General features: G+C 38.4%; 1 protein-coding gene across 2 annotated transcripts in view; it reads left to right on the top strand.

Moving 5' to 3' along the window:
- Positions 1–25,079, top strand: part of LUZP2 (leucine zipper protein 2) — a 137,404-nt gene that overhangs the window by 48,504 nt on the left and 63,821 nt on the right. For both annotated transcript variants that reach the window (XM_071559262.1, XM_071559261.1), the window contains exons 3-5: positions 603–673; positions 4,210–4,291; positions 12,036–12,098. In XM_071559262.1, coding sequence (XP_071415363.1) covers positions 603–673; positions 4,210–4,291; positions 12,036–12,098 — 216 coding nt within the window. The remainder of the gene's footprint in view (positions 1–602; positions 674–4,209; positions 4,292–12,035; positions 12,099–25,079) is intronic.

Raw genomic sequence — 25,079 nt, forward strand, 5'->3', positions numbered from 1 at the left:
GACTTTTCTGGTTTTAATCCATGTGAACTCTTTGATCTTTATGGGTTTAGTTTTCTGTCTTTTGGGGGTTTGGTTAGGGTTGAGTTGGGTTTGGGTGGGGCTTGGGGGATGTTTTTTGGTGTTTGTGGGGTTTTTTTGGATTGTTGGGAGGTGTTGAGTACTTTATCACTCATTATTGTAGTGGTTTACTTCTTGCTTTGTAGGGAAATGTGTTTCTCCTTGTAGCAAAGTTATTTTAGAATGCAGCACAGCTGAAGCAAATTACACTGTGAGGTATTTCAGACTCAGCACTGCAGACACCCAGATACGAGCAAAGAGTGTAGTATTATCTTCTGACCTTTTCATACAATTCTAATGCTTTCAGTCATTTGTCTGTTTCTAAATTTACTTATTTGATTAGCTCTCCTTTAATATTTGAAAAACAGCTGTGTAGAGTTGGTTGTGCTTTAGTTACAGTCAAAGACAATTGAGCTATTCCTCCGTTTTTCATAAGTGGCAATGTCTGTAATTCACCAGGAATATTTTATTAACAACAGACAAATTAATGATTTCACAAATAATTAAAAATCTCTTTGGTAATAGAGTTTTTTCATTGCTATCAGTCTTTGAAAAATGAAGAAGCATCAACCAAAAATGATGTACAGAAACTTCTGGAACTGGGACAAAAGCACAGGTAAGACCCTTCCCTCCTTCCTTCTCTTTCCATCTCCTGACTGAAAGCTGTCAGACCAGTAAATTCCACCTCTCCTGTATTACAGAATCTGCTGATTGTAACAGTAAAATAAAGGCAGGGAATGCTCTTTGTCTTGGTTTGAGATAAGCAACTGCCAACCCCCCCAAGCACAGAGAGAAAAGCCTCCCTCCTAACACCAGGGAAAGGGAGGAAAAGAGAGGGGAAAGAAAAAAAAACACTTCAAACTGCATTTATACTAAATCTACATATATTTTTCACAGAAAGAAAGAGACAATTAGAAGAGAGTACAAATATACACTCACACAAATCTACAACAAGTTCCCCACCTCAACTTCTTAACGAACACACAAATTCTACTGTCCTAACTACACATTACTTAAGAAGAAGCTTATTCCCCAGGGAGACAAACCCAAGCAGAAAGGAGAGACCCAGAACAACACATTTTACTTTCCTGAGATACCCTGTGAGCCAGTGGTGGGCCTGGTCCTCTCCATCCCCCCTGGGACAGCATCGTGTGTCCTCCCAAGAGGAGGCTGAGAAGCGACTGCCTTAACCACTCCCACACTGGTTCCTACTGCCCTGGAGATGATGCCATAATGTGGTATGGAATACAAAGTTACTGGCTAGAAGAGGTCAGCTGTTGGCTCAGCCCAGCTCAAGTCAGCTGACAGCTTCAGCCTAGTCCAGACTCCAGAGCCCAAATCTAGGCCCACCTGGGTGAACCCATAACACTCTTTTTGAAACAAATGATGGATTTGTTTATATTGGACATATCTGCTTAAGGAAGGTGTTTGGAATTTCTCAGGAAGATTTAGTCATGAAATTTTCCTTAAAAAAAGAAACACCCACAGAATTTTTAGAAAATTAAATTGTTAAAGTGTCTTGGATCTCTGAATTTAGAGATGGTGATCTGTGTTTACTGAGGCCTCTTTAATTAAATGTCCATGCATGTAGACACTCCAAATCACTAGTCATGGTGCAAATGTAGGAATGCTTGCACTGGATAATCTGTGAGGAGGAGAATCAGGAAGAGAGAGAAGTATTCACTTCAAATTAATCATTGAGAACTTCAAAAATAATGAGTTTCCATGCCTGGAAATGCAAGTTCCCAGCCTAGTCCTTAGTCTCAGATTTCCTAGTGCTTCATTGCAGGTAATTCTCATCATTCTGTGTCTCTTAATTATTGGAATTCAGACCAGCAAATAGCAACACCAATACAATTTTAACAACAAGAAAACATAACTAATGTAGTGACTGATTTTGCTGAAAAATAGTACATAATGAATGCATCTATACTTCATATTTTTCCTTAGTAAAAACATTTAATAAGAAATTTTATTAATTTTGTACTTTTTTCATTGTTAGAAATGCAATAATTAAATTCCATGGCCACCTCATTGTCAATACTAAATTGTCAATAATAAAACTACGTATAAAATTGCATTGCTATAGAGAGGCCTTGTGAGAAAATGCCCTTCAAGTCTTCAAATACACAACATGTGAGATCCACAGTAAAATACCAAGAGAAATTCTTACTTTTGCTGTGATAGAAAAGGGTCAAATACATAAGGATCTTTCAGGTATTGCAGAGGAATTTATTAAATCATAAAAGCAAGATTCAGCTAATGTCCTGTCTAAACAGTTCTGTGGCTTGGCTGTGGCTGGGAGCACCTCAGCATCAGAGCTGTCCCTGGCACCAGCTCAATCCTCCACCCTCCCTGCAGGTGCTTTTGTGGTGATTCCATTGTTGAGTGACTTCCTTTTATGAAATAGATTAATTGATTAAAAGTATTAATGGGCTATTTGGTAAATAAATCTTCACTGCAGTTGGGAAAATTGAGTCTGCTAAGAGAAAATTTGGCTACATACTACAAGTACTCTATACTACAAGTATTCTTTCTAATCTCCTCCTCAAATCACCACTTACAGCCTCTCAAGGTCCACCCAAAAACACCTGTTGGCTTTTGCTTGTCAGGGATGCAACCACTGAGAATAGTGCCCAAAGCACTCCCCAGAGACAGAGATCTGCCAGCTGCTGCTGAGCAGCCCAGTCCTTCCTTCAGAAAATAAGAGACTTTACAGTATAGTACAAGGAAATGCCTTGCAGCTACTGCTGTTGCCAGCTAGTTACAGACTACTGGATTGCATTTCCAGACAGGTGTAGAAATTCAGTGTATGAAGGAGGTGTTAAAATATGCCAAGGAATCTCCCTCATAGAATTTCACCAAGGAAGGGTCAGGGTTTGTTTTCCAGGAGCCTCAGACTGTATTTCATCTGCAGTAAATGGAGAGTGGTGAACATAGTGTTATGCTCAAATCTATTTATTATGGAAACCAAAATTCAAAATATAGTCCAGTATTAATCTTATGATCTTTCTCTGGACAAACATGAGTTGTGTTTGATCTGAGCACTACTTTGATTATGCTCTCCAATGGTGAATGACACAGCAAAATTCAGAGTGCTAGAATCTCAGCTTGTGTAAGTTTGGTTCTGCTGACTTTAAATTAGATTTTTTTTTCTTTAAATACATTCCATGTAAATTCTTCAATGATTTCCAAGTTGCAAGTAAAACTCGGTCACTAAGTATAATGCCCCAAGTTTTATTCATTCTGTGCATCATCAACACTTGGAAATGATGGCATCTGTTTGTGCTAATTGGTTTTTATGCTGCTCGAGCACTTCTTCAATTAAATCTGTTCTGTACTAGTGTTGCTGAAAATGCTGATAGTAGGATTATCAGCTAAAAAGGATAATCCAGCAGCTAACAAGTTCTGCTCTTGTTTAAAGTGATGGTTTCCATTCCAGTTTAGTTCACACTGGACTAAGTTATTTATCTGTGTGTAAACCCGGTTTCGTGTTGATCTTTGCTGAAAGTTTATCCATGCAAGTACCAACCCTTAAAAAGCTCTGCAGCTGTTTTAAAATATGGTCCTCTACTCCTTTATCATGGCTCCAAAATGTGTCATATTCTCTGAGCAGAAAATTCTTGCAGTTCAGAGAAATTCTCTGCATTGGCAATGCAGAGGAGGCTTTTTGGTTTCAAATAGAGCCCAATCCAAATAATTCTCCTGTGTTGGTTTTTTCCCCTTGTATGCCAGAGTCTTCTACTGAATTTTGTGTTGCTTGTCTCTAAAAAGGCTGACTTTTATCAGAGCACTGTTTATTTATTTATTTTAAAGCAGGTTCTTACTGATAATAGCAATGCATTTTCAATAGCCCACTTTCCCCAGTGTTTTGGTGCCAATCCTTTTGGCCAGACATTCTCCTCTGACAGATGCTTTGCCCAGGAGTCTATTCAGCAGATACAAGCAGTGGCCAGTTTCCATCACAGCTCATTTTTGTCCTGTATTTGCACTATAGTTCACAGGGTCATCATGATTTTATTCAAAAGACTCATAGGGAAAGTCCATCTGTCTGCCACTGAATAATTAAAGGTGCCTTTTCTTGAATCTGAAGGATTATTTCCTGATGGGCAGTTGTGTTGAAGTTTGTGTTCTGTGTTTCCAACAAACCAGGGAAGAAATGAAAAATCTCCAGGAAGCCTTTCAAAAGCAGCTCAATGAGGCAGCTGAGAAAGCTGAGAAACAGCAGACTACCGTGAGTGATGCCCTGTCCTTCCCTCTTTATTTCTGGGTTTCTTCTGTTTTTTCTTAACCTTACCACAAGAATTTGTTATTAGCTCAAATAACTTTTTATGACAAAAAAAATGGATTTCATATATGCTGGTGCTCTGTAAGCTTTGGAAGAAAGGAGATGGAAAAAAAAGATTTTCTGTTCAAAAGCACTGAAATTCCCTAATTTCTGCTGGATTTAGGGATGTGTATAAGCTTTTGGAGTCTGGGGTCTGGAGACTTCTCCTGGTGAGATTACCTTTCTGGAGCCCTATATCTCATCTCTATTAATGTACACTGTAATTTATCCAGTGACATTTTTGAATCACTGCAGATTTTCAGCAACAAAATACATTATAGATTGTGCAGTTTTGGCCACAGTAAAACTAATTGTCACTACAGGAAGGTATTATTAAGGCCCATTAGGATTTCACACCTTATTGAAATCCTGTTTCTGGATATATTGTGCAATTGTTTCGATTTTTTTGTAGTGTTTTGGAGCATAAATGGGCTCATTTTGCTATTGCAAAAAAAGACAAAGAAAGAATCGTGTTTACCAAGGTGTAAAAAGGACATTCTTTCTATGTTGATTAGTAATATTCCCATAACATGGACACCACTGAGTGTAAGTTGAAAAGATAATTCCCAAAGGTTCCTTCAAACCTTAAGTATTCTATGATTGGAACTCTGTACTTGAAAACAAGCTGCTAGAAGTGTTTATAGAGCTATTTGTGTTTCTTATTGGATAACTACTGATTTATTTACTAAGATCTTACTGTCTTGCAGGTGCACAAAACAAGAGTTCCTCCAAGACAGAGGTTTAAAAGTAATTATTAAATTTAGCAAATACTTCTATTGCCTTATTTATTATGAATGTGATTTGTATGTAGCTTTATGCCCTTGGTGAACAAGATGTGGGAGTGCATGTTTTACATGCTCCCTTCTCATTGGAAATAGTGCAGATTTTGGACCAAACTATTCCTTTTGCAAGTTTCTTTCAATTAATGTGATTTTTGGAAGCACACTTTTTCTCTTTGTTACTCAAAAGTCTGAAGCATAAAGATACTGTTGTCCCTGATCTTGTGTCCCACACAACATGTATTAATGGATTTTTGGTACTTGTAATTTTGTCTAGAGAAAAAAAAAAAGGGAACTCTTTTCTTCTTGAGGGGTGAAGAGAAGGAATTTAAAAGCTCTATTGAGCTTGGAAATGGTAACTTATTTTTAGGGTCTTTCTCAATAGCCAGGACAGGATATATCCAGAAAAATAAATCTGTGCTTGTTTCAAGATGGTTTTGTACTGAGACAATCTCTATAAAATCATAGAATATTAAGGGGTTAGAATGGACCCTACAGTTCATCTTGTCCCAGCTGCCCCTGCCATGGGCAGGGACCGAGCAAGGTCCTACCCAACCTGGCCTTGAAAACAGCCAAGTTAGGGCCATCCACAACCTCCCCAGGCAACCTGTTCCAGTGTCTAACCACACCCAGGAAAAGTGTCTTCCTAAAATCTAACACAATTGCCCCCTCTTTCAATTTGCACCCCTTGCCTGTCACTGCAGGTCCTGACAGAGTCCCCCTCTGGCTTCTCTCGAGGCCCCTTCACATGTTGCTTTGAGGGCTCCACACAACCTACTTTTCTCCAGGCTGAACAGCCCCAACTTTCTCAGCCTGTTCTCATAGGAGAGGTGATCCAGTTTTCCTTTCAACTTCAAGTCCTGCTCTGGACTTGTCCCAACAGTCCCGTGTCCTTCTTATGCTGGGGACACCAGAACTGGCTGCATCACTCCAGGTGAAGTCTCAAAAGGGCGGAGTAGAAAGGGAGAATCACCTCCTTTACTGTAATATGAAATAAGGAAAAAAGTAATATCTAGTTGTCTCTGAGAAGTACACAGAACATGCTGGTTCTAAGTTGTCTTTTTTGCAGGTGCACAAACTTATTCTCACTGGCTTTATCAGCACAAATGAAAGGTGGAATGCATATTTCATTCTTTAATCTCTGTATTTGATTTTGCTGTTCAAGACTAAATCAGGTCTGGGTTCTGTAAATCTCATCTGTAATGAATGGATTTCTTGCTTTGCTTGGTTTTGTGACACAGTGGTATTTTTTAATTTGAGCAACAGTGCCTTTTGTGAATTCAGTCCCCACCTTAGATTTGGGAAGAGCACAAGGTTTGCTCTACACAAAACAAAATCTACCATTAACTGTGAGCAAAATACCACCTGGTGCAGAAACCAGAAAAAACTCCTCTGAGCTTATAGCAGAATTTGGCTTGGAGTGTTGGCAGATGGTTAGAGAGGCTGAATTCTCGAGCTGGTTTTCAATACTTGCCATTAATGGCATATTAGACTTGCTACTAATTCTAAGGAAAGCAGAACGGTGTCCTTGGTTTGTGGTATTGACTTCTTCATGCCTCAGGGTACAATGTACATAATGAAGCTCCACAATACAGTGAGACTGAAAGACTACTCAAAAAAGCACTTCAGGATCCTCACATGGAAACTGCAACAGAAATGGGAATAGATATTGCTACTGACACAGAAGTTTATTTTATACCTGCTTTTTCCATGTGTTTCACCTTTTTCTGAAAGCCATGTGAAATCTGTGGAAGAAGATCTAAGTATTTTGAGGCAAGACCAGCTAGAGGATGGGAGCTTGAATTTAATTCTGATTTAATGAACTGTGAGACTTGTTCTGAGTCTACTTTAAGCACATTTTATTCTATAGGATTTGGTGAAATAGCTCCTGATTTTCATCAGAGTCAGTAAGAGTAGAATTACATTTCTGAAAGTCTAATAAAACAACTGTGGGAGGGGGAAGGATGGAAATACCTATTTCTTTTCTGCACTTGCCATGGAGGCATAATACAGTGCTTACTGTATGAATGTTAATTGGTTGTACATATTCAGCAGGGAACACCTGCCTGAAGGTGTTCTTTGTTAGGTAAGTGTAAAAGTGTAAGAATATGCAGGAATTAAGTCAGATTACATGAAAAACAACCTGGAAATTATTCAAGGACTCTGACCAAACCAAAAGAAAAAAAGGAGACGCCACAGCAATACATTAGACTTTGCTTTCATGTCTTCTTGTGCAATATGTGGCCAGGCTTTTCACTCTCATTGCACGGTGATTCATCAGAGGGTGTTCTCGTGCTTGCTTGTCCTTTATTTGACCCTTCAAGACTAGAGGAACCAACAGCTGTGGGCAGCTGAAAGGCTGCAGTTCTGAGCAGCTGCTGCTGTGGTGGTGGGTACCAGCTCTAGTTGGTGGGCACCTCTCAGAGGGCAGCCAGTGACACCTGGGTAGTGACAGCTTCCTGAGGGCAGAAGCAGCAACTTGGGATTGAGGAAAGGAAAAGGATGTGTAAAGACATCCCTGTCTTTCAGTAACCACACTGAGGGCTGACCTGGGAGGCCTTAACAGGAGAGAGGAGCAGTCCCTTTCTTGGTCTGTCTGGACCGTCTTCTGCATCTGCAGCACTAACATCTAAAAACAGCGGCACTCTGTCCTTGGGACAGGTCTTTTCTAGAAAATTTATGGCAGACCTCAGATGCATTTAAGCCTGTTGTGTCTGCTGCTGTGTCTGGGATAAAAAATATGAGCAGAGAAACACTAGTTATGATAAGGATGGTTTAAATTTTAGACTGTGTTGGGAAGTTCAAGGTCAAAGTCTTCCAGAATGCCTTTGGTGTGCAGGAGCTTCTCCATAGTCCATCTCACACTAGTACAATGTATTATTTTTATATCAAAAAGCATTCAGAAAGACTATACTGGGTTTAGTTACACAACGTGCCTATAAAATATGTAAGACATCATTCCAAATAACCTGTTGTCCTCTTTAACAATCAATGAAGGTTAACAGAGCTTTTTGTCCAGCATTTAACATGAAATACCTAAGCAATTTATTCAAATATCTAAGCAATTTATAAGAAGTTGTTGTACAGTGAAAAAAATATTAATAATGTCAAGCTGTTATCTCTAAATGTGAAGTGGAACCACTTCTTCCAGAAACACAATCAGAGACCGTGGATGAATTTTCACTTTTGTTACCAGACAGGCACAGATAAAATGGCACACGGAAGTGTTTTGTTTTGTTTGGGGGTTTTGGTGAATTTGAATACATAGAATAAGTAGTAATTTTGTATCTCCTCATTAGGTTAAAAGTCTCCTAGAGATTTTTGCAGAAGGGCTCTTTGCTTTGCTGTACCTCATGCTAACTGCTTGCATGTTAAGAAAGAGCTGTATTTTTAGCAAGTTTGGGAAGTTATTTCCCATTAACTGCAGTTAAAGTTTATAAAAAGAGCTGAATAGCTCTGGGTGTGGGAGAAAGCAAAGAATGAAACACAGAAACACTCAAAAATAGTTTGGCTAGAGTAAGCTTAGTCTGCCATTTATATTTTGTTCCTGTTGGTATTGTATATTGTGCTAGCAATTTTTAGGAAGATGTGTTGGTGGGACTGTTTGACAGCTCAGTTACAGTACTGTCTGTCAAAATAAAGCATAAAATAAGTCCATGTAATTTCCTTTTTCCCAGTTGCTCGGTGTTCACGATATAAAATGAGAATTAAGTAATACATTATGACCTGTAAAAAGAAACCATACCCAAAATGGCTATTTTGAAATCAGTGGAGTTTTTTCTGTAATAGAAGACTAACAGAATATGAGGAATTTAATTCAGTGTTATCCTCATGCCTGTAAGATTTTTAATAAAAATACCAGATTTCACTTCAAAAATATTTATGTTGTTTAGTAAAAGTTTTTATGACTTCATGTTCCTGAAGTCCTAAATGTTCCTTTGTCAAAAGTCTCTTTTACGAGTCAAATTGTAACTTGCAGCTTAAAAGTTACACTCATTTAAGAAATACACTCATTTAAGGCAAAAATCTGTTTAGCTCTTCTTTTAAAAGTATTTAACAGTTTGTAGAACACTTTTTCCCCAAAGGAAAGAACATTTTCTATGTTTTATGTAATAGCCTAACAAGTTCTTTCTGGCTTTTGAAGTTGTTTCTTCCACTGTAACTTGAAAATTAGAGCAGGAAAATTAATTCTGAGTATATTGGGAGTTCCAGATACAGCCAAAATAGTTCAGTGTTAATGAATGAGTTTCTGTCACACCATAATTGCTCATGTCTTAGTCCTGAGCAGGATACAAGAAGTCTGGAGGTGAGCAAATGAGCTTTCCACTGAGCTTTAGCTGAGCAGTAGTGATGTTACATTGGGATTCTTCCATCCTTTGGCTGCAGTGAGTGACTGCAGTGTGACTCTCAGAATTAGATCACCACCATCTGCTCAAGAATTCTGTATTTCAATGGGGAAAATTCAATTTGAACATTTCAAGGTCACCAGCTGCTGAGCAAAGGCCACTGGGTGGGACCTGTTGTCTTCAATAAACATGATGAGCTCTGGAACTCACAGAGCTCTGAGGACCTTGCTGTCTGTCCCCAGGATCTGGGGGCAGAGTCCTTGCTCAGGATCGAGCAGTTCAGTCTCAGGACAATGCATTTGCATTATAATTTCATCATAATGACAGTAATTACAGGCAGACTCCGTGTGAAAAGAGGTCAGTGTCAAACAGCAACAAAGCATGGGTAGAAGGGAGGAAGGAAGAAATGGAGGAAGTTTCTTTGTTCAATTATTTAGTTTTTGTCTCTGCTCATTTCCAAGTGTAAATGTCTGTTCTTGTTTATTATGCTATCAGAATCTGGTGACTGAAAGGAGAATTTTTACATTTCTTCTTGAAAAGGGTATTTTGCCTTGTTCTTGAGACTAAGAACCTCATGCCAATGGTGTGACACAGACTAATCTGCCTTAAGGCATCAAATTACATACACAGGTACCCTTAAATGGACAGATCAGGTTATCTCTGCACTGGATCCAGCAGACAAGTCATTTGAATCCCTGCTGTGTAACTCTCCATTGTGACTGAGTGGTTCTCCAGTGGTCAGAGATTTAGAAGGCCTTTAAAAATGCTGTTATAATAAGAATGCAAAAATGAATGAGTTCTTAAAACAAAAATTATTTTTAAAAATGAAGGATGTAAAAATATTTTCTAGTTATTCAGATAAGCTTAAACAGTATGTCTATACTATGTAAGATGTGCATAGTCATCAACAAAAATACCAATTTAACTAACATAAATTGCTGTTAAATAATAGTCCTGGATTGTCTTAATTGTCTGTTCCCTAGAACATCCAAACTATGTAGAGATAATAATTTTGGTATCAAATCTCTTTAATTGTTTGATAAATATTCATAGTTAGAAGTGAAGTGCTTTGAAGACATATTAGTATTCTCCTGATAATCAGATCTAAGAAAGGGAACACTCTAATGGAGGTCTGTATATTACTTTTCTCAGTATTTAATGGTAGCTGGCAATGCTTTTGAACAGCTGAAAAAACCAAAATGACCACTCAAATAGCTATTTTATATTTCTCTCCATTCACCTTGATTTCATATTTCAGTTGTGACTTTTATTTTCTCTTGTGCAAAATCTTTGTATTATTATCTAGTATATATGGACAAAAGTTCAGTAATTTTGGATGTCATTGCCAAGCAGGTGCTGAATATATTTATCCTCTGGCAAAGCACCATCCTCAGTGATAGCTGGATGTGGAGTGATTATTTCCACAACCAAAGCACTTGGAGCTTCTTTTACAAACTCTTCCAAACTTGTGTCTGTTTCTGCGTGTCCTGTGGCACGAGTCTCATGGCCTCCCCTACTACATCTCTGTCTTAAGTGATGGTGGCATTCTCTGATTTCTCTCTTGATACAAGTGAAGGTGATGGCAAGTTCAGGGATGTTTTTCAAATCACTGACGTGTCTACTTGAGTTTGGACCTGATTCTGAGAACAGCTGTCGTGTCATGTAGATTAAGTATCATTTTCTATCTACATGAGACCCAAACCATGAACCTTGGGTCAATGTCTCTACAATCTTGTTTTCCTTAACAAGTCTGTTGCAATGTCAGAATAACTGTAGTTTCCCTTGAGCTTGTATATAGTTTTGAATCAACAGGGAAGAGAACACAGCACAGGGCATTGGCTAAGTAGGGTACTTTGCTGATTGAGGTATCCAAGAGCATCTCCCTTCTAAGTGACAGGAGTATATTCTTTTAAACCTAGTTGTTATCCTTTCTCCCACTGTATTCCATAAGCTATGAGGAAAGCTCAGTCCTGAAAGTCAGACTGATCTGTAAAACTTATCTTTTAAACTGTGTTTGATTCAAGGCAAGTCACTGACCTGATTAGGAACTAAAGACTATATTTGAATGGTTTCACAGGTGAGTTTGATCAGAGCCATTAGGAGCAGCACTGTAGCATTCAAATCAAATCACTGTTCAAAAGGTATGTTAGATAGGCATGTTTTTAGAGGGAAAAAAATTTGTCATAGAATCAGCCAATATTGTTGTAAAACTCCTCAGCTCTCAGAACTTCCTTGTGAAAAATAAACACCATGTCTGCTGGTGCAAAACAAAAGGAAGCCTATTTATGCACAGTGATTTTTTTTCTTTTGATTCTAAGTTCTCTAGTAAATATGCTAAATGTTTGTAGAGGTAACAAATATCTAACTGCAGCCTAGACCAATCTGGTATATAAGCAAAATTTTTGTTTGGCTTTTTTTTTTATATACAAAACTGTGAGAAGTGTAAAAGAATACTTAATGGTTACAACCCATGTTTAGGTGCATCTCAACAACTCACAACAACTCAACATTTCTTTAAACTTGCAGATTAACTTTTTGAAGACTGAAATGGAAAGGAAGAGCAAAATGATCCGAGACCTCCAAAACGAGGTAAGAGGAGCATTTGATTGTCATCTCCATTCAGACTTCATATTGAAGTGTTTATGGTTTGACTTGGTGTACAGAAAACATGTTTTGTAGTAGGCAGACAATGGACCAGTGAACTTCTCCAAACAGAAAATCAAAAATGACCATGTGCATTTAGAAATAGTCTTTTAGTGAATGCTGACTCTTTGCTTCTGGAGCTCAGTTCCATAGTACACCTCTGTCACTTTGCTGCTTTTTCATAAGGAAAAATGTGGTCTGTAGGTTACTGATACACAGTGAAACTTTGCTCACATGGTTATTACCTGCTTGAAAAACAAACAGCAAGAGGTGGAGAAAGGAAATAAAATCTCAGAACTGAGATTCTTAATAAATTTTTTAAACTCTCATATTCCTAAAATGTTTTCTTAAGCTTTCTATGCCATGAATATTAATCCCAGATCGATCCCAAAATCCCAAATAAAAAAATAAAATGTTTTACTTAATTTTTATTGGTATTAAACTGAATTTATTTTGAAATTTGATCTTTGAATAGAAACAAAAAACATTTGAGCAGCATCATATTTCTTTTCCTCCTTATCTTTTACTCTGGAAACAACTTGCCTAAATCAGGAGATAGTTACCCTTTCCATTGCTTCATTTTGCAAAGACCTTTGCACTTGAAAATATTTTTTTATTATTATTTTGTTCTTGTTCTCTTACCAGTCAGGCTTCTTGTCTATGTCTGGTTTGTTCAGTTCTTTTGCATTGGTCATTGGATGCTTTGCAATTGAGCCTGTAAATTGTAATAAACCATATCAGTCTCATCCTATTGACCAGCCATAAAAGAGCCTTGTCTCTTATTGCACATAAATACATCAATAAATTCAAGCTGTCTGACTGTTAATGGTTTGCTTAGGTGGGTCAGTAGACTCCTGTAATATTTACTTTATTTATAGGACATTTTTGAAAATCTGCTTTGAAAGGAATCTTTCTTTTCGGCAACAAAAGCATTTGCTTCTCAGTTTAAAGATGGAGAGTTTCAGCAACGTTTCATTTCCTGCTACCCTCCTATCTGAAACCTGCAGGAGCTGAGCAAACTGCACCTCCTGATGCTGCAAGCATTTCAGACCCATCCTGGGGCCTCTCAGAGGAACATTCCATTTGCATGCCCACAGTTTTGTGTTTCCAGCTGTCAGTCAGTCTGCAGAGTGACTGAACATCTCTATCACTGCCTGAAATGCATGGGAAAACAGGAATGAACAGCATTACTTCCATTCAAAGCACAGAGATGGTGTCCTGGATACCCACAGATGTACCAATTCACACTTATTTTTCACCTGTGTTTCTCTGTTCCTCTCAGAAAATAAAAAAGGGGGAATTCAGGTGAAATTCTGGGGCCCATGAGCTCAGTGCAGGTGCAGGAGGGCAGTGGCAGAGCCCGGGAGCGTGAGCCTGACCTGCCCCAGCACCTGCAGCCACCAGGTTTGGGATGTTAGAAAATTAATCCCTGTCTGTGGGCTATTTTTATGAACATGTTGTCCATTAATTTCTTCAAAACTCTCTTGGATATTGGAAACTGCCACAAATCTTTAAACTGTCAAATTCCCTCTCACTTCACAGTTTAATTTAAACTTTACTATTTTTTATGTCATTTTCTGTCCTTTTCCCTTCAGCAAATTTTTCTAAAGTCTCAGATTTTCCCTTCCTAACTTTATAACGTTGATCTTTATGATCTTCTAATATAGGATTTTTTTAGTGGCCTCTGGGGAATTTTTTATTTTTGTTATTTGACTGGGGTTTTTTTCAGAATTTTTCACTGTTTGCGTTATTTATACATCTGTCCTAGTTCAGCAGGAGGGACCAGCTAACCCTGTGTGGGGGTGATCAAAGCTGTGTATTCTACCCCCTCTATTCATTCCCCAAGGTCAATGGGCCATTAGCAGCAGCTGCCCAGGGAGCCATTATCACCTTCACACCCAGCCTGAGGGGGCGGAGCTGCTAAGGGGCCATCAACAGTTCAACACCCCCTGGCTCCCAGAGTTAATCACCCATTGGGTGAGTCCCCGCCCAGGGGGAGGGACTGGGTGCTCCCTGAGGGTACATAAGGGGTGGGTAAGAAGACCTCGGGAACCTCTCGTGGGATCCAGAGGAGCAGCAGGACCTCGACAGGAGGAGATCCCCGCTCTCACCCAGACCACAGCCCTCGCCTGCACCAACAGGTTTTTCTTTTCCTTTTGCTCTGGACTTGGGGGAGCCACAGGGGTCTCAGCACAAGGGCAAACAAACCCCCTTGGGTTTGTGCCCCAGGACACGGGGTTATACTGCTGGGGTTTTGTGAGTTGAAAGCAATTTCCCTTGTGTGTCAGTGTTGCTATTGTAATATTATTATTAAATTTTAGGTCTGACTTATAATCTCTCTCGTGGTGAGTTCATTTCCCCTGCTGGTTCACCTTTAAACCAGCACAACATCTCTCTATTTATACATCATCTCTTATTTATTTATCTCCCTTCCAGGAGGTTGGATGTCTATATGATGTGTTTATGTGTGGTTTGTTATTGCACTTCAGCAGCATTTGCAAACACTCTGCCTTTAGTTCCTCATGAACTCAGCCCAAGGAAACCCTTGAGAAAAAACCAGAATCCTGTTTTTTCTGCAGTCATTTAACTGTGTGGCTCCCTCCAGTCACATTGCAAATGTCTGGTGCTAAATGAAGCCTCAGCCTGGTTGGGGTCCAGGCTGTATGAAGAATGAGAAAGATTATGACTTCTCTTTAATATCTTGTAAAGTCCTTAAAGAATAGATAAAAAAAGGAAAATGTATAAAACTATATAAAAATAAAGTATAAACTTTTAATATAAGAAGTATAAAAGTATAACATTTTACTTCTAAGTAAAAATGTAAACTGAGTGGTGGCATTTATGAGACCATGAATATTTAAAGAGTACTTTTGATATGTGTCTCCTCCAACACCTGGTTGGGATTTTGTCTGAGTTTTTAGGGAAGTACTCTGACTACAAAACAGAAGAGAGGATGGATAATAGTTTTGTGAGTCACTGAGTGAACAGTTTCTGGTGTCCTGTATAAATATAATTTGGGGCATCTGGGATTAAAGCCTCTCAAACTTCAAAAAAAAATCACATATTGAAAAATTGTAATTAATCTTAGAGGTAAAGCAATTACTAAAATTTGGGTACTTGTTTAGATGGGAAGTAGAACACATCACTCAAATAAAACAAATTTCCACCCAGGCCTTCGGTGATGTGTGTTCTAATCCAGCTCACCTGATAAAATCAAATCACCTGCAATTCAATTATCATTGAAATGTTCTGGAATTGCAAAAAAAGAAAAATCCATCTGATTTGTATTACTCTTTTTTTTTAGGCATTAAGATTTTTTAAAAAAATGTGGCAATGTTTAACTTTGGAGAAGAAAGAGGCCACAGTGTTCCTTTGGGAAACAGTGAATTAATGTCTGGATACTCTAAATGGAACTCCAGAGCCTTCCAGTACATTCTACAAATGTTTCAAATTTGATGTGGGAATAAAGGGATTTAATCTACCAGAAGGAGCATAATAACAAAGACATAACCAAGACAAAGATACTTAATATTACATGCAGCAAAGAGGAAATAAAACATAGTAAAAAAAAATACAATAAAAATTTGGGCTTCAAGGTTTTCAAATTGCATGAGAGGTGATAAAGGCCTGTTTGCTCCACACAACCCCTGCACCCACCAAAATGTGCCCCTCTCCAAGAAACAGTGGGTTTACACACCTATGTACTTAAAAACTGCAATTATATGTAGCTAAAAGAATAATAAGCAGGGAAAGGTTTGAAGGAAGTGCTTGACAGTCACAGTACTGGAAGAGTCTGCACAAGTGATCTGCTTTTGGGGAGGATTTTTCTAATTCAATCAAATGATCTGAAATATTTCCATTCTTTTTAATTATGTCATCTGCCAAGATGTTCCAAGAGATTGTGGGCACTGTTTATTCTGCACTTATTTTAGCAGAAATACAGTAGTAATTGTGATTAAAGCATATGTAGTCCCAGAATGTCCTGGAAATCAGAAGCTCCAGCATTTTGTTCTTGGCTCAGTCAACCAAACTCACCTTGAGGGAAATTGGATTTAAAAGCATTGCTTAGTCCTGTGCATCAGCTTCTGTGTAGAAAAGGAACCAAAAGCTATACCAAACTTTTTTATGGAACTTCTATACCATTTTTGCCAGTTCCCTAAAAGTAAGAACTAATATCAACTTTTCTGAAATATTTACTGACTTGAAATTATACAGCTTTGAGGAAATATGTTATTATCTAGCTATGACATTGTTGTGTTCACAGCCTATTCTGAGTTGGAAGGGACCCACAAGGATCATGAAATCCAACCCTGAATCAATGGCCCACACAGGGGATTGAACCCACGACCTTGGCATTATTACAACCAAGTTATAACCAACTGAGCCAATCTCAGCTCTGTCTGGGTCCTACCTCCAATCACTGAATACACATTGCTTTTAAAAATCTGGTTTGCTATATATTTAAATGCTTGATAGCACTTTATGTGTTTTTTGAAAGTGCCATCTGCATAGAGATATATACAGTGAAAACAGGGTGGGCACTCTTGTTCTTTGAAACATTGCATTCCCCCTCATTTTATATTGCCAAATTGTGAATTTTGCAGTCTCAGGCTCTGCCATGGCTATAAAAATCATTCCCTCTTTAGCTGTGTTCTTTCAGCCCCAGCCCCTGCCTTTCAGCTGTGCCCTTTGGAGATGTGAATAGCTGAATGCAGCAGCTGTGAGGGGCTGTGTGAGCAGAGGACACTGCACAGAAAAGGCAATTTTCAGCCTATTCAAGGCTTGGCAAAAAAAGTTACCAACAAGAAAAATCTGTGCTGTGGAGGGGGAAAGTGCCAGAGAGAGTGAATAGGGATTATGTGTCTAAAAATCCTCCCTTTTTAGAGGTCTCTAAGTACTTCCTGCAAATACTAGAAAATATCTGCCAGACTTCCAGCTGTAACGTCATGTGGGTTGTGTTAATGTAGTCTGATAAAGGATTGGAATGTAAATAGGCACCCTCTTATTTTGAAAAGTTTCTGTTCTTGACAAAGAAACCAAGAAATTTGAAATGCAGAAGCAATGCTGGAGCTAAGAAGCTTGGTAAAAATGTAGAATAAATTAGAATATGTATAGAAATACTTTGAAAATTTTAGCTTTTGGAGAGGGCCTGTTACAGAATGAGAAACTCACCTCTAGCATGTCAAATAATTTGTAGAAAATGGTGCCAAAACTGCTCTAAAAATAGAGCTGAAGTAGGATGCTCTGTTAACCCTGGTTTATATCTGAAAGATCATGGTCTGGACAGCTGCCATTTGGCATCCAGAACTGTTTGCTTTGGTGCAACTCTGAACATGAATGTACATATGGACTCATTTCTTAAATTAATGTCTTTTCTACCTTGAAGTGTGTGGTGCATTTTCTGAGTGGGTAAAGCCACCTATTCCCTGCTGAGTGGCAGAGAGCTGTTACTCAGCTTTTTGACATGTACACTGTACCTGTCTCACATTAGACTCAAGCATGTACAAATTGCTCTTATTAAACCATTAAATTACATTTTGTTAGGTAAGGACTGACTGACTTGTCATGTTCAGGCAAAGTACTTTATAATATTTTGTGAATACCTACATTAAGATATGTTAGCAGCTTTATAGATTTACAACAATCCCATGTATTTATAAAGTTGATGCAGTGATTATATAAGGCAGTACATTCTTTTGCTGTTTAGACTGTGACAGAACTTTGAAAAACATGAATTATATAGAGGATGTATGGTAGTACAGGCGAACCAGGAATGGAAAATTAATTTTTGCTGTAGCTCTCAGTAATACGTGTGGGTTTTTTCTAAGAAGTGCAGTTTTAAATCACAACCTTGCAAACAATACTTCTGCTCTATTCATATATAAATTGTGGTTATAGCTTTAGTGTCGAGTAAATCATCCTAAACCAGAATTTTCTCCAGTCTCTCTGTGCTTGGCTGCACTAATAAAGGATAAAGTCACAGCAGCACAAAGTCTCACCTGATGTCCTGGGAATTTCATGCCCTGCAGGATGAATTCAATTGAATTATAGTGGGGACAAAAACCAAAAAAATGTGCCTTAGTGAGGCAGAAATTAAATTCTAAGGCTTTGAGACTGTGTACTCATTCTGTTCTAAAAAGGAGGACATTGTAGTACTTTAGTCTCCATGCTCTGCAGATAAAACTAACTTCTTTCTCCTAAGTATAAAATCCTGTCGCCTTGGGAAGAAAACTGGGTGAACTCCTGTGCCTTCCTTAGGTGCTGCATTGGTTCTACGATTCAGAAAACCTCCACAAGTGTCGGGGACAGGGCACTGCCTGGGGAAGGGGCAAGGGCAGGAAGCAGTGCAGGAGCAGCTGCAGGAACGTTCTGCTGAAGGGCTTTGAATCCAGAATTGCTTCTTGATTGGCCACATCTTCTTTTGAAGTAAAATAAAGCCCTATTTAAAAAAAAATAATTTCCTTCATATTCTTCTATGACTTTTTTACTGAATATGATAAGGAAAGGGTGAAAATGCAATTCAGTCAGTTGGAAATGGCTCTTAGGGAACAGTACATGAGATCATTCAGAAAATAAATCATACTGCATCATGAGTGTCAGTGAGATATATTTGCAGTGATACCGGAGCAACTGCAGTGAATCTCAGAATAACCTAATTTTATAAGCTTTGTTTTCCTGACCTTGCAGACATGAGAGTGTAGGACACATTTTCTCAGTGGCTGCTGAGTGAGAGTCAGAATCAGAGCATCAGTTATGGGAAGGTGATGGACCTGCAGTGTCAGACCCCCCTCTCCCAGGACCATTACAGTTTTTGATTCCTCGTTCATTCTTTACATTCAGACACAGGGTTTAAAGGTTCACATTCATGAACTGCTAGAAAGTGAAGATGGTGTTCAAATAAGGTTAAGTATCCTTAACAAATGAGAAGGTTAAAAATCAAAGCCTGTACTTACCAGGACTCTCTTTTTATCTGGTACTTAACCACAACGTTTAGAAAACTTTACTGCTGGGATTTTCCCCAATATTATATGTCTGTTGCCTCATCATTTAACGTCAGTGTTGAAAGTCATAGCAGTGCTCATTAGCAATCTGCCATTCTGACATCTCGTCTCATGCTGCCCAGGAAACTAATGAATTTTTACTTCTGACATCCTTCTTCATTAAGTTCAAAATTCCAAAATAGGTCTGAATTCTTTTTTTTCTTGTTACTCATCTAGTCTCAAATCTGTAGAACAGACTTTTTATCCCTGAAGCTTAGTTTTCTTCTGTTGTCATTTGTAGCAAAATATGATCCCTGCAGTAAAGAGGAAGTTGTTTCCTTTCATAGGAAGTTGCTACTGATAATTAGTGGACCTGGAAAGTGATGCTGCATGATGTGGCAGTGCCAAAGGTAAACTGGTATCAGCATTCCAAAGATCAGACTGTACAGGTCTGTGGGGTAAGGGAGGAGCTGAACACTCTGATCCGTTTTATCTTATTTTCATATTCACTGCTTTATGTGCCTCTTATTACAGAATACTGAGCTAGAAGTGCCCCACATGGACCATGGAGTCCAACTCTTATGAGCTCCAACCCAGCTGAAAGTGGGGCTGAAATGAGGGGTTAGGAATAGAAAGTCCTGGTAGCTCCTTCACTACATGTTGTTTCAAAAAGGCAACAAAACATGAAGCATAAGAGATTACCTTGAATAATAAAGTATGAAGGAGCTGCATTCTCTCCCTTGTTCACACAGCTCTCAAGGACATCAGCTGCAGCATCACCAGGCAACAACCTGAAACACAATTAAAATCTGAGATCTTTGAACTTGTACAGAGAGTTTTGTGAATCTTAGTGGTATCCAAATCAGTGTTTTGCAGCATTTTAGATCTCAGGGGTGAGCTGGCTCAGAGCCAAGCTCCAGGGAGCTTTAGGCAGAGATGACATTTTATAATTAATGAAAAACTTTCCCTGGAGCTAGTGTAAATTTTTGCCAAACTGGAAAAGAAAAATGCTGATATGATTTATTCATGTTATTCAGACAAGTGGAAAAGTTTGCTTTTAGTACCAAAATGTTAAAATTGCCTAATGGGAAATCCACTCCAAAGGCAGTAACAATGGTATATGTAAATTGATACTCCAAAACAGGCACTAATGATTTTTATGCTAAGATGAAACAATAAAAGTGCATTTAATAACCAGATATCTGTGGTTCCTAAAGAAAGAGAAGGTGTTGATTTCATCAGTACAAACAATGCTATCAATTACTGATGTTTGGCACTTAGGATCAAAAAAGAAGGACCTCCTTTGAGGAGCTCAACTAATCCAAATCCACTATTAGAATGTTCTTTGCCTCTGAAGACACCACACAGTACTTAATAGCAAAGGAATATATCTGTGACAAAAAGTACACTTGGCTTATTAATTTAAAAAGTTGCTTGATAAAGTTCTGTTGCAGCTGGAACACTCCTGGGCTGAGACTGAAAATCAGATTGTCAGATTAGTTGGCAAGGACGTGGCTCTCCTAGTTATAACCAGACTTTCATTAAAGTCACAAGAATTTAAAGCAAAAAGATGAATGACAAATTGATTATATTATGCTACACCACACAAAACATTCATTTCAAGGGTTAAGTCCTGGAGCGTTTGCATTTTCTCTGTCATCATACTGGTGGATGATGTTCATTTACTCCATTCGAGGGGAGTGGAAAGCAATTTTTCAGAATATTTTTTACTCTTCAGAGATCTATATTAAACCAGACTGCTGCTGTGTACTTACTAATTTTAATCAGGAAGAGATGGAGCTGTAAAATATCAACTTTATATGGTATTTTTTGACTGAGAGTTGCTAGTCTATGACTTTATAAAGATTATAGTCCTCTCCTGAGGCTCATTATCCTCTAGTTGTAATTTGATCAAAATAAATAACAATATTGGAAAAGTAATTCCAATTATGTGTGGCTATTCAAAGAGGATTAAAAGATAACAACTAAAAAGACTTAACTGAAATTCTTATTAGAATTATTTTAGGAAAAAACCTCACACAAAATTCCGAAGTTGTCAGTCCTGTTACTGTCTGAGCAAAGGTGTCCATAAAAGCCATTCAGCTGCAATGTGACCTCAGCATGTTGTGCAATAGGAAGCAGAAGCACATGAAACTGTTTGTTCTTGACAGCAAAAAGAACTGATTGTCACTTACTTTGCAACTATTTCATCCTGAAAGCTTCGGATATCTGCAAATAAAGGCACTTTTGTCCTTGCAAAAAAAAAAAAATCAGAGGGTTTGCTTAGGAGGGATGTTCAAATTGGTTCAGTCTAAATGCTTAAGTATTTCTAATTAATACCTTGGCCTTGCTTAGGCAATTGTTTGCCATAAAAATGGGAAAACATTGTGCAGTGCAGTAGGAAAAACGCTCTCAAATTGGACTGGCCTCTTGCTAAGAAATCACTGCAGCAATTCACTGTAAGTTCCTCGAGTGTTTAGGAAATAGCTCACCCTCAGTGTCTACTCAGCCCCATACTGAGCCTTAAATGTGCTATTCTGGCCCAAACCCACCAATTTTCTGTCATCCTGACATATTTTAAATTACTCAGTTCTGGAGATTTCTCTCCCACACACCATTTCAAAAACTGCTTATCTCTTTTAGCTGCAGATGATATTGGAGAAGGAAGGATTAGGCAGATCAGTCAACTTGTCAGTAGTTTTAGGCACTAAAGTGTGAGTTTTGATTTTGTTTAGTTGTTGTTGAAGTGCTGTCTTTAGAAAGTTGGTTTCATAGCTATGCTATAATTTAAAAATGCAGTTTCCTTTATTCTGTCTTGAAAAGTGACTTTGCCAATAATTTTGACTATTTGTCAAGTCTACCTATTTAAGATTTCCCATGAAATGATTCTTCTGTTGTTCAGAATTTTATTTCACAATTTTTACAACTAAAAACAACCACAGTAAAACTCTAATTTCTCCCTGTCTTGTAAACAATTTAAACCCTGCCGAGTTCAATAGATGTGGAAATGTTTCTTGAGTGAAGTTATAAGTATTTAATCAAGAAGATGCTGCTCTAAATATTCTGGAAGGTGTTGTCTAATCTCAATTTTCTCAGTGAATAAGAATCTGAGTAGTATTTCATCCAGTAGTTCCATGAACTCAGGAAAGGTCTGTGTAGATTAAAATGGTTAAAATGTCAGCTTGGTGTGTTCCCCCCAAGCTGTGCTGCCTTTGATGTGCTGGGATCACTTTCCTTCACATGTAGAACAGCCCTTCCAGTTCAGGGCATATTCAGTCCTCTGTGTGTGAGTGTCCATTTGTGTGATATTTGTGTGTCTGATCAGGAACACTCCTCACATACAGATTCATATGCAATTTATGTATGTACCAAAATAGCAGCAACGATTCACTGAGAACTGTGAGGGCTCAGTTTCTCTGGACGTGTCCAGGCAACTTTCCTCTCTCAGCTATTCATTTGCTGAGCTGCTTGATCTTGGGTTTTGTATCAGAACTTCAAGTCTTGCCATGTCACTCTCAAATTATCCTTCTTGTGACAGATTTTTCAGTGCTTCTGTAAGCTTGTTTATCAGTTTATTTCAGTGGAGTTTTGCTTAGTTGCTGAAGGAGATAATTTGATCTTACAGTTCTTCAGGCCAGCACTGAGCTAGAAAATCCACATTTTCTGAATTAGTCTCAGCAATTGTCTCAGGTACAATTTATGTACTCAGTTAATGACAATATATCAATTCAGTCTTTCTTAAATAGTGCCAGCCTGACATCCTCTGTTGAGGAGTGGAGAATGTTATGGGTTCACCCAGGTGGGCCTAGATTTGGGCTCTGAAGTTTGGACTAGGCTGAAGCTGTCAGCTGACCTGAGCTGGGCTGAGCCAACAGCTGACCTCTTCTAGCCAGTAAGTTTGTATTCCATACCACATTATGGCATCATCTCCAGGGCAGTAGGAACCAGTGTGGGAGTGGTTAAGGCAGTGGCTTCTCAGCCTCCTCTTGGGAGGACACACGATGCTGTCCCAGGGGGGATGGAGAGGACCAGGCCCACCACTGGCTCACAGGGTACCTCAGGAAAGTAAAATGTGTTGTTCTGGGTCTCTCCTTTCTGCTTGGGTTTGTCTCCCTGGGGAATAAGCTTACTCTTAAGTAATGTGTAGTTAGGACAGTAGAATTTGTGTGTTCGTTAAGAAGTTGAGGTGGGGAACTTGTTGTTGCAGACTTGTGTGAGTGTGTATTTGTACTCTCTTCTAATTGTCTCTTTCTTTCTGTGAAAAATATATGTAGATTTAGTATAAATGCAGTTTGAAGTGTTTTTTTTTCCTTTCCTCTCTCTTTTCCTCCCTTTCCCTGGTGTTAGGAGGGAGGCTTTTCTCTCTGTGCTTGGGGGGGTTGGCAGTTGCTTATCTCAAACCAAGACAAGTCTGTAGGCAGATTAAATGCAAGACTATTTTTTTCTCCCTGAATTCTCAATAGCATAATCTGTGGTTTGGTTTTGGTTTGTTTGGTTTGGTTTTTTTTAAATCTCTTCTTGCTGTGCAGTTGTGTGTTACATCCAAGAGCTTTTATGTATTTGGTTTGGCCAGTGCTGAACACTCAGCATTAAAACTGGGTTTTATGCGGATGAACTTTAAGTCTCAGGAGAAAAGATATGGAACCTGAGAATTAGGATATCCTTCATTTGCCAAAAGTGTGCTAAACTAAATCAAGGAAATATTAGCATTCAGGCATAAAATTGATATCCCAGAACTGATTAGTTTGGGGTAGAAGGTATAACCTGCTATTTACCAATGCTTCTTTCCAGTATTTTTCTTGTTGAATCAACATGGGGATTCACTGAAATACTCAATGGGGTATCAATTAATATTTTTTAATAAGATTCCAATTTTTTGCTCTTTTTTACAACGCTGTCACCTTGTTTTAATTTCACAAAAAGATAAAATGTGGCACAGAAAGTCACTGTGCAAAGCATATTATTTTTAGCCAAAATGTGAATACGATGTCCCAAAGCAGCACTCAAAGCCAGAACTGCTGGGACAGACATAAGGATGCAGTGTTTGAGTATTCTCCATGAGTGACCTCTGCACAGTCCCCTACCCACAGAATATGCCTCCTTGGTATACTCTGCAGAATCTGAATTACTTTTTTAAGCTTAGTGCAGCTCCTTTAAGCATCATTTCAATAACACACAAGAATTGGCTCACTGAACTGGACTATATGATTACAAATGTCATCACTTTCTGGGTCAGGGAGAGCCTGTTTTTCTGTGGCTGAAAAAGGAGGAAAAATAACATTTCTTAAACTTCCTATTGCTGCAACAAGCCAAAGCAGATCAGTTTGATTGCTGCAACAGGCACAGCCAAATGGGAAGGAATGTTATGGCTTTGCATTTCACCAAAATGCTTTGCTTGGGTGCAAAACACATTGTAAATATTTGCTTGGGTAGAAACCACATTGTAAATATTTTTCTCTTCACTGATGGAGGTTTTCAGTGATTGTTCCCAGCTCTTGTTTCTATCCTTTGGGAAATGAAAGAGGCAAGTGTGTGTGTGTGCAATCTGGGGGAGTTTCATTTGCACTGCACTGCTCATCCCATCACAGAGCAAGAACAGTGCAGAGAACAATCAGCTGGGTGCACCCGGAGTGCTATAGATTATACAGATTACAACTGTTATGGTGGTTCATTCTCAATAAATAATGTACAAATCAGTAGTTTTAATTTAATTCTGCAGAGAACAATCAGCTGGGTACACCTGGAGTGTAACAGATTACAATTGCTATGGTGGTTCATTCTCAATACGTAATGTAGAAGTCAGTGGTTTTAATTTAATTATTTCTAACCATTAAATAGATCATAATTTATACTTTGAAAAAAAATTTGATTTTTTTTTTTTTTAGAAGCAGTTGAAAGAAATTAAAATGTAATTTTGCCTTAACCTTCGGGAGTTTTCTTGTATCAT

The sequence above is a fragment of the Pithys albifrons genome, chromosome 6 (genome assembly GCF_047495875.1).
Source record: "Pithys albifrons albifrons isolate INPA30051 chromosome 6, PitAlb_v1, whole genome shotgun sequence".
Lineage (NCBI taxonomy): Eukaryota > Metazoa > Chordata > Aves > Passeriformes > Thamnophilidae > Pithys > Pithys albifrons.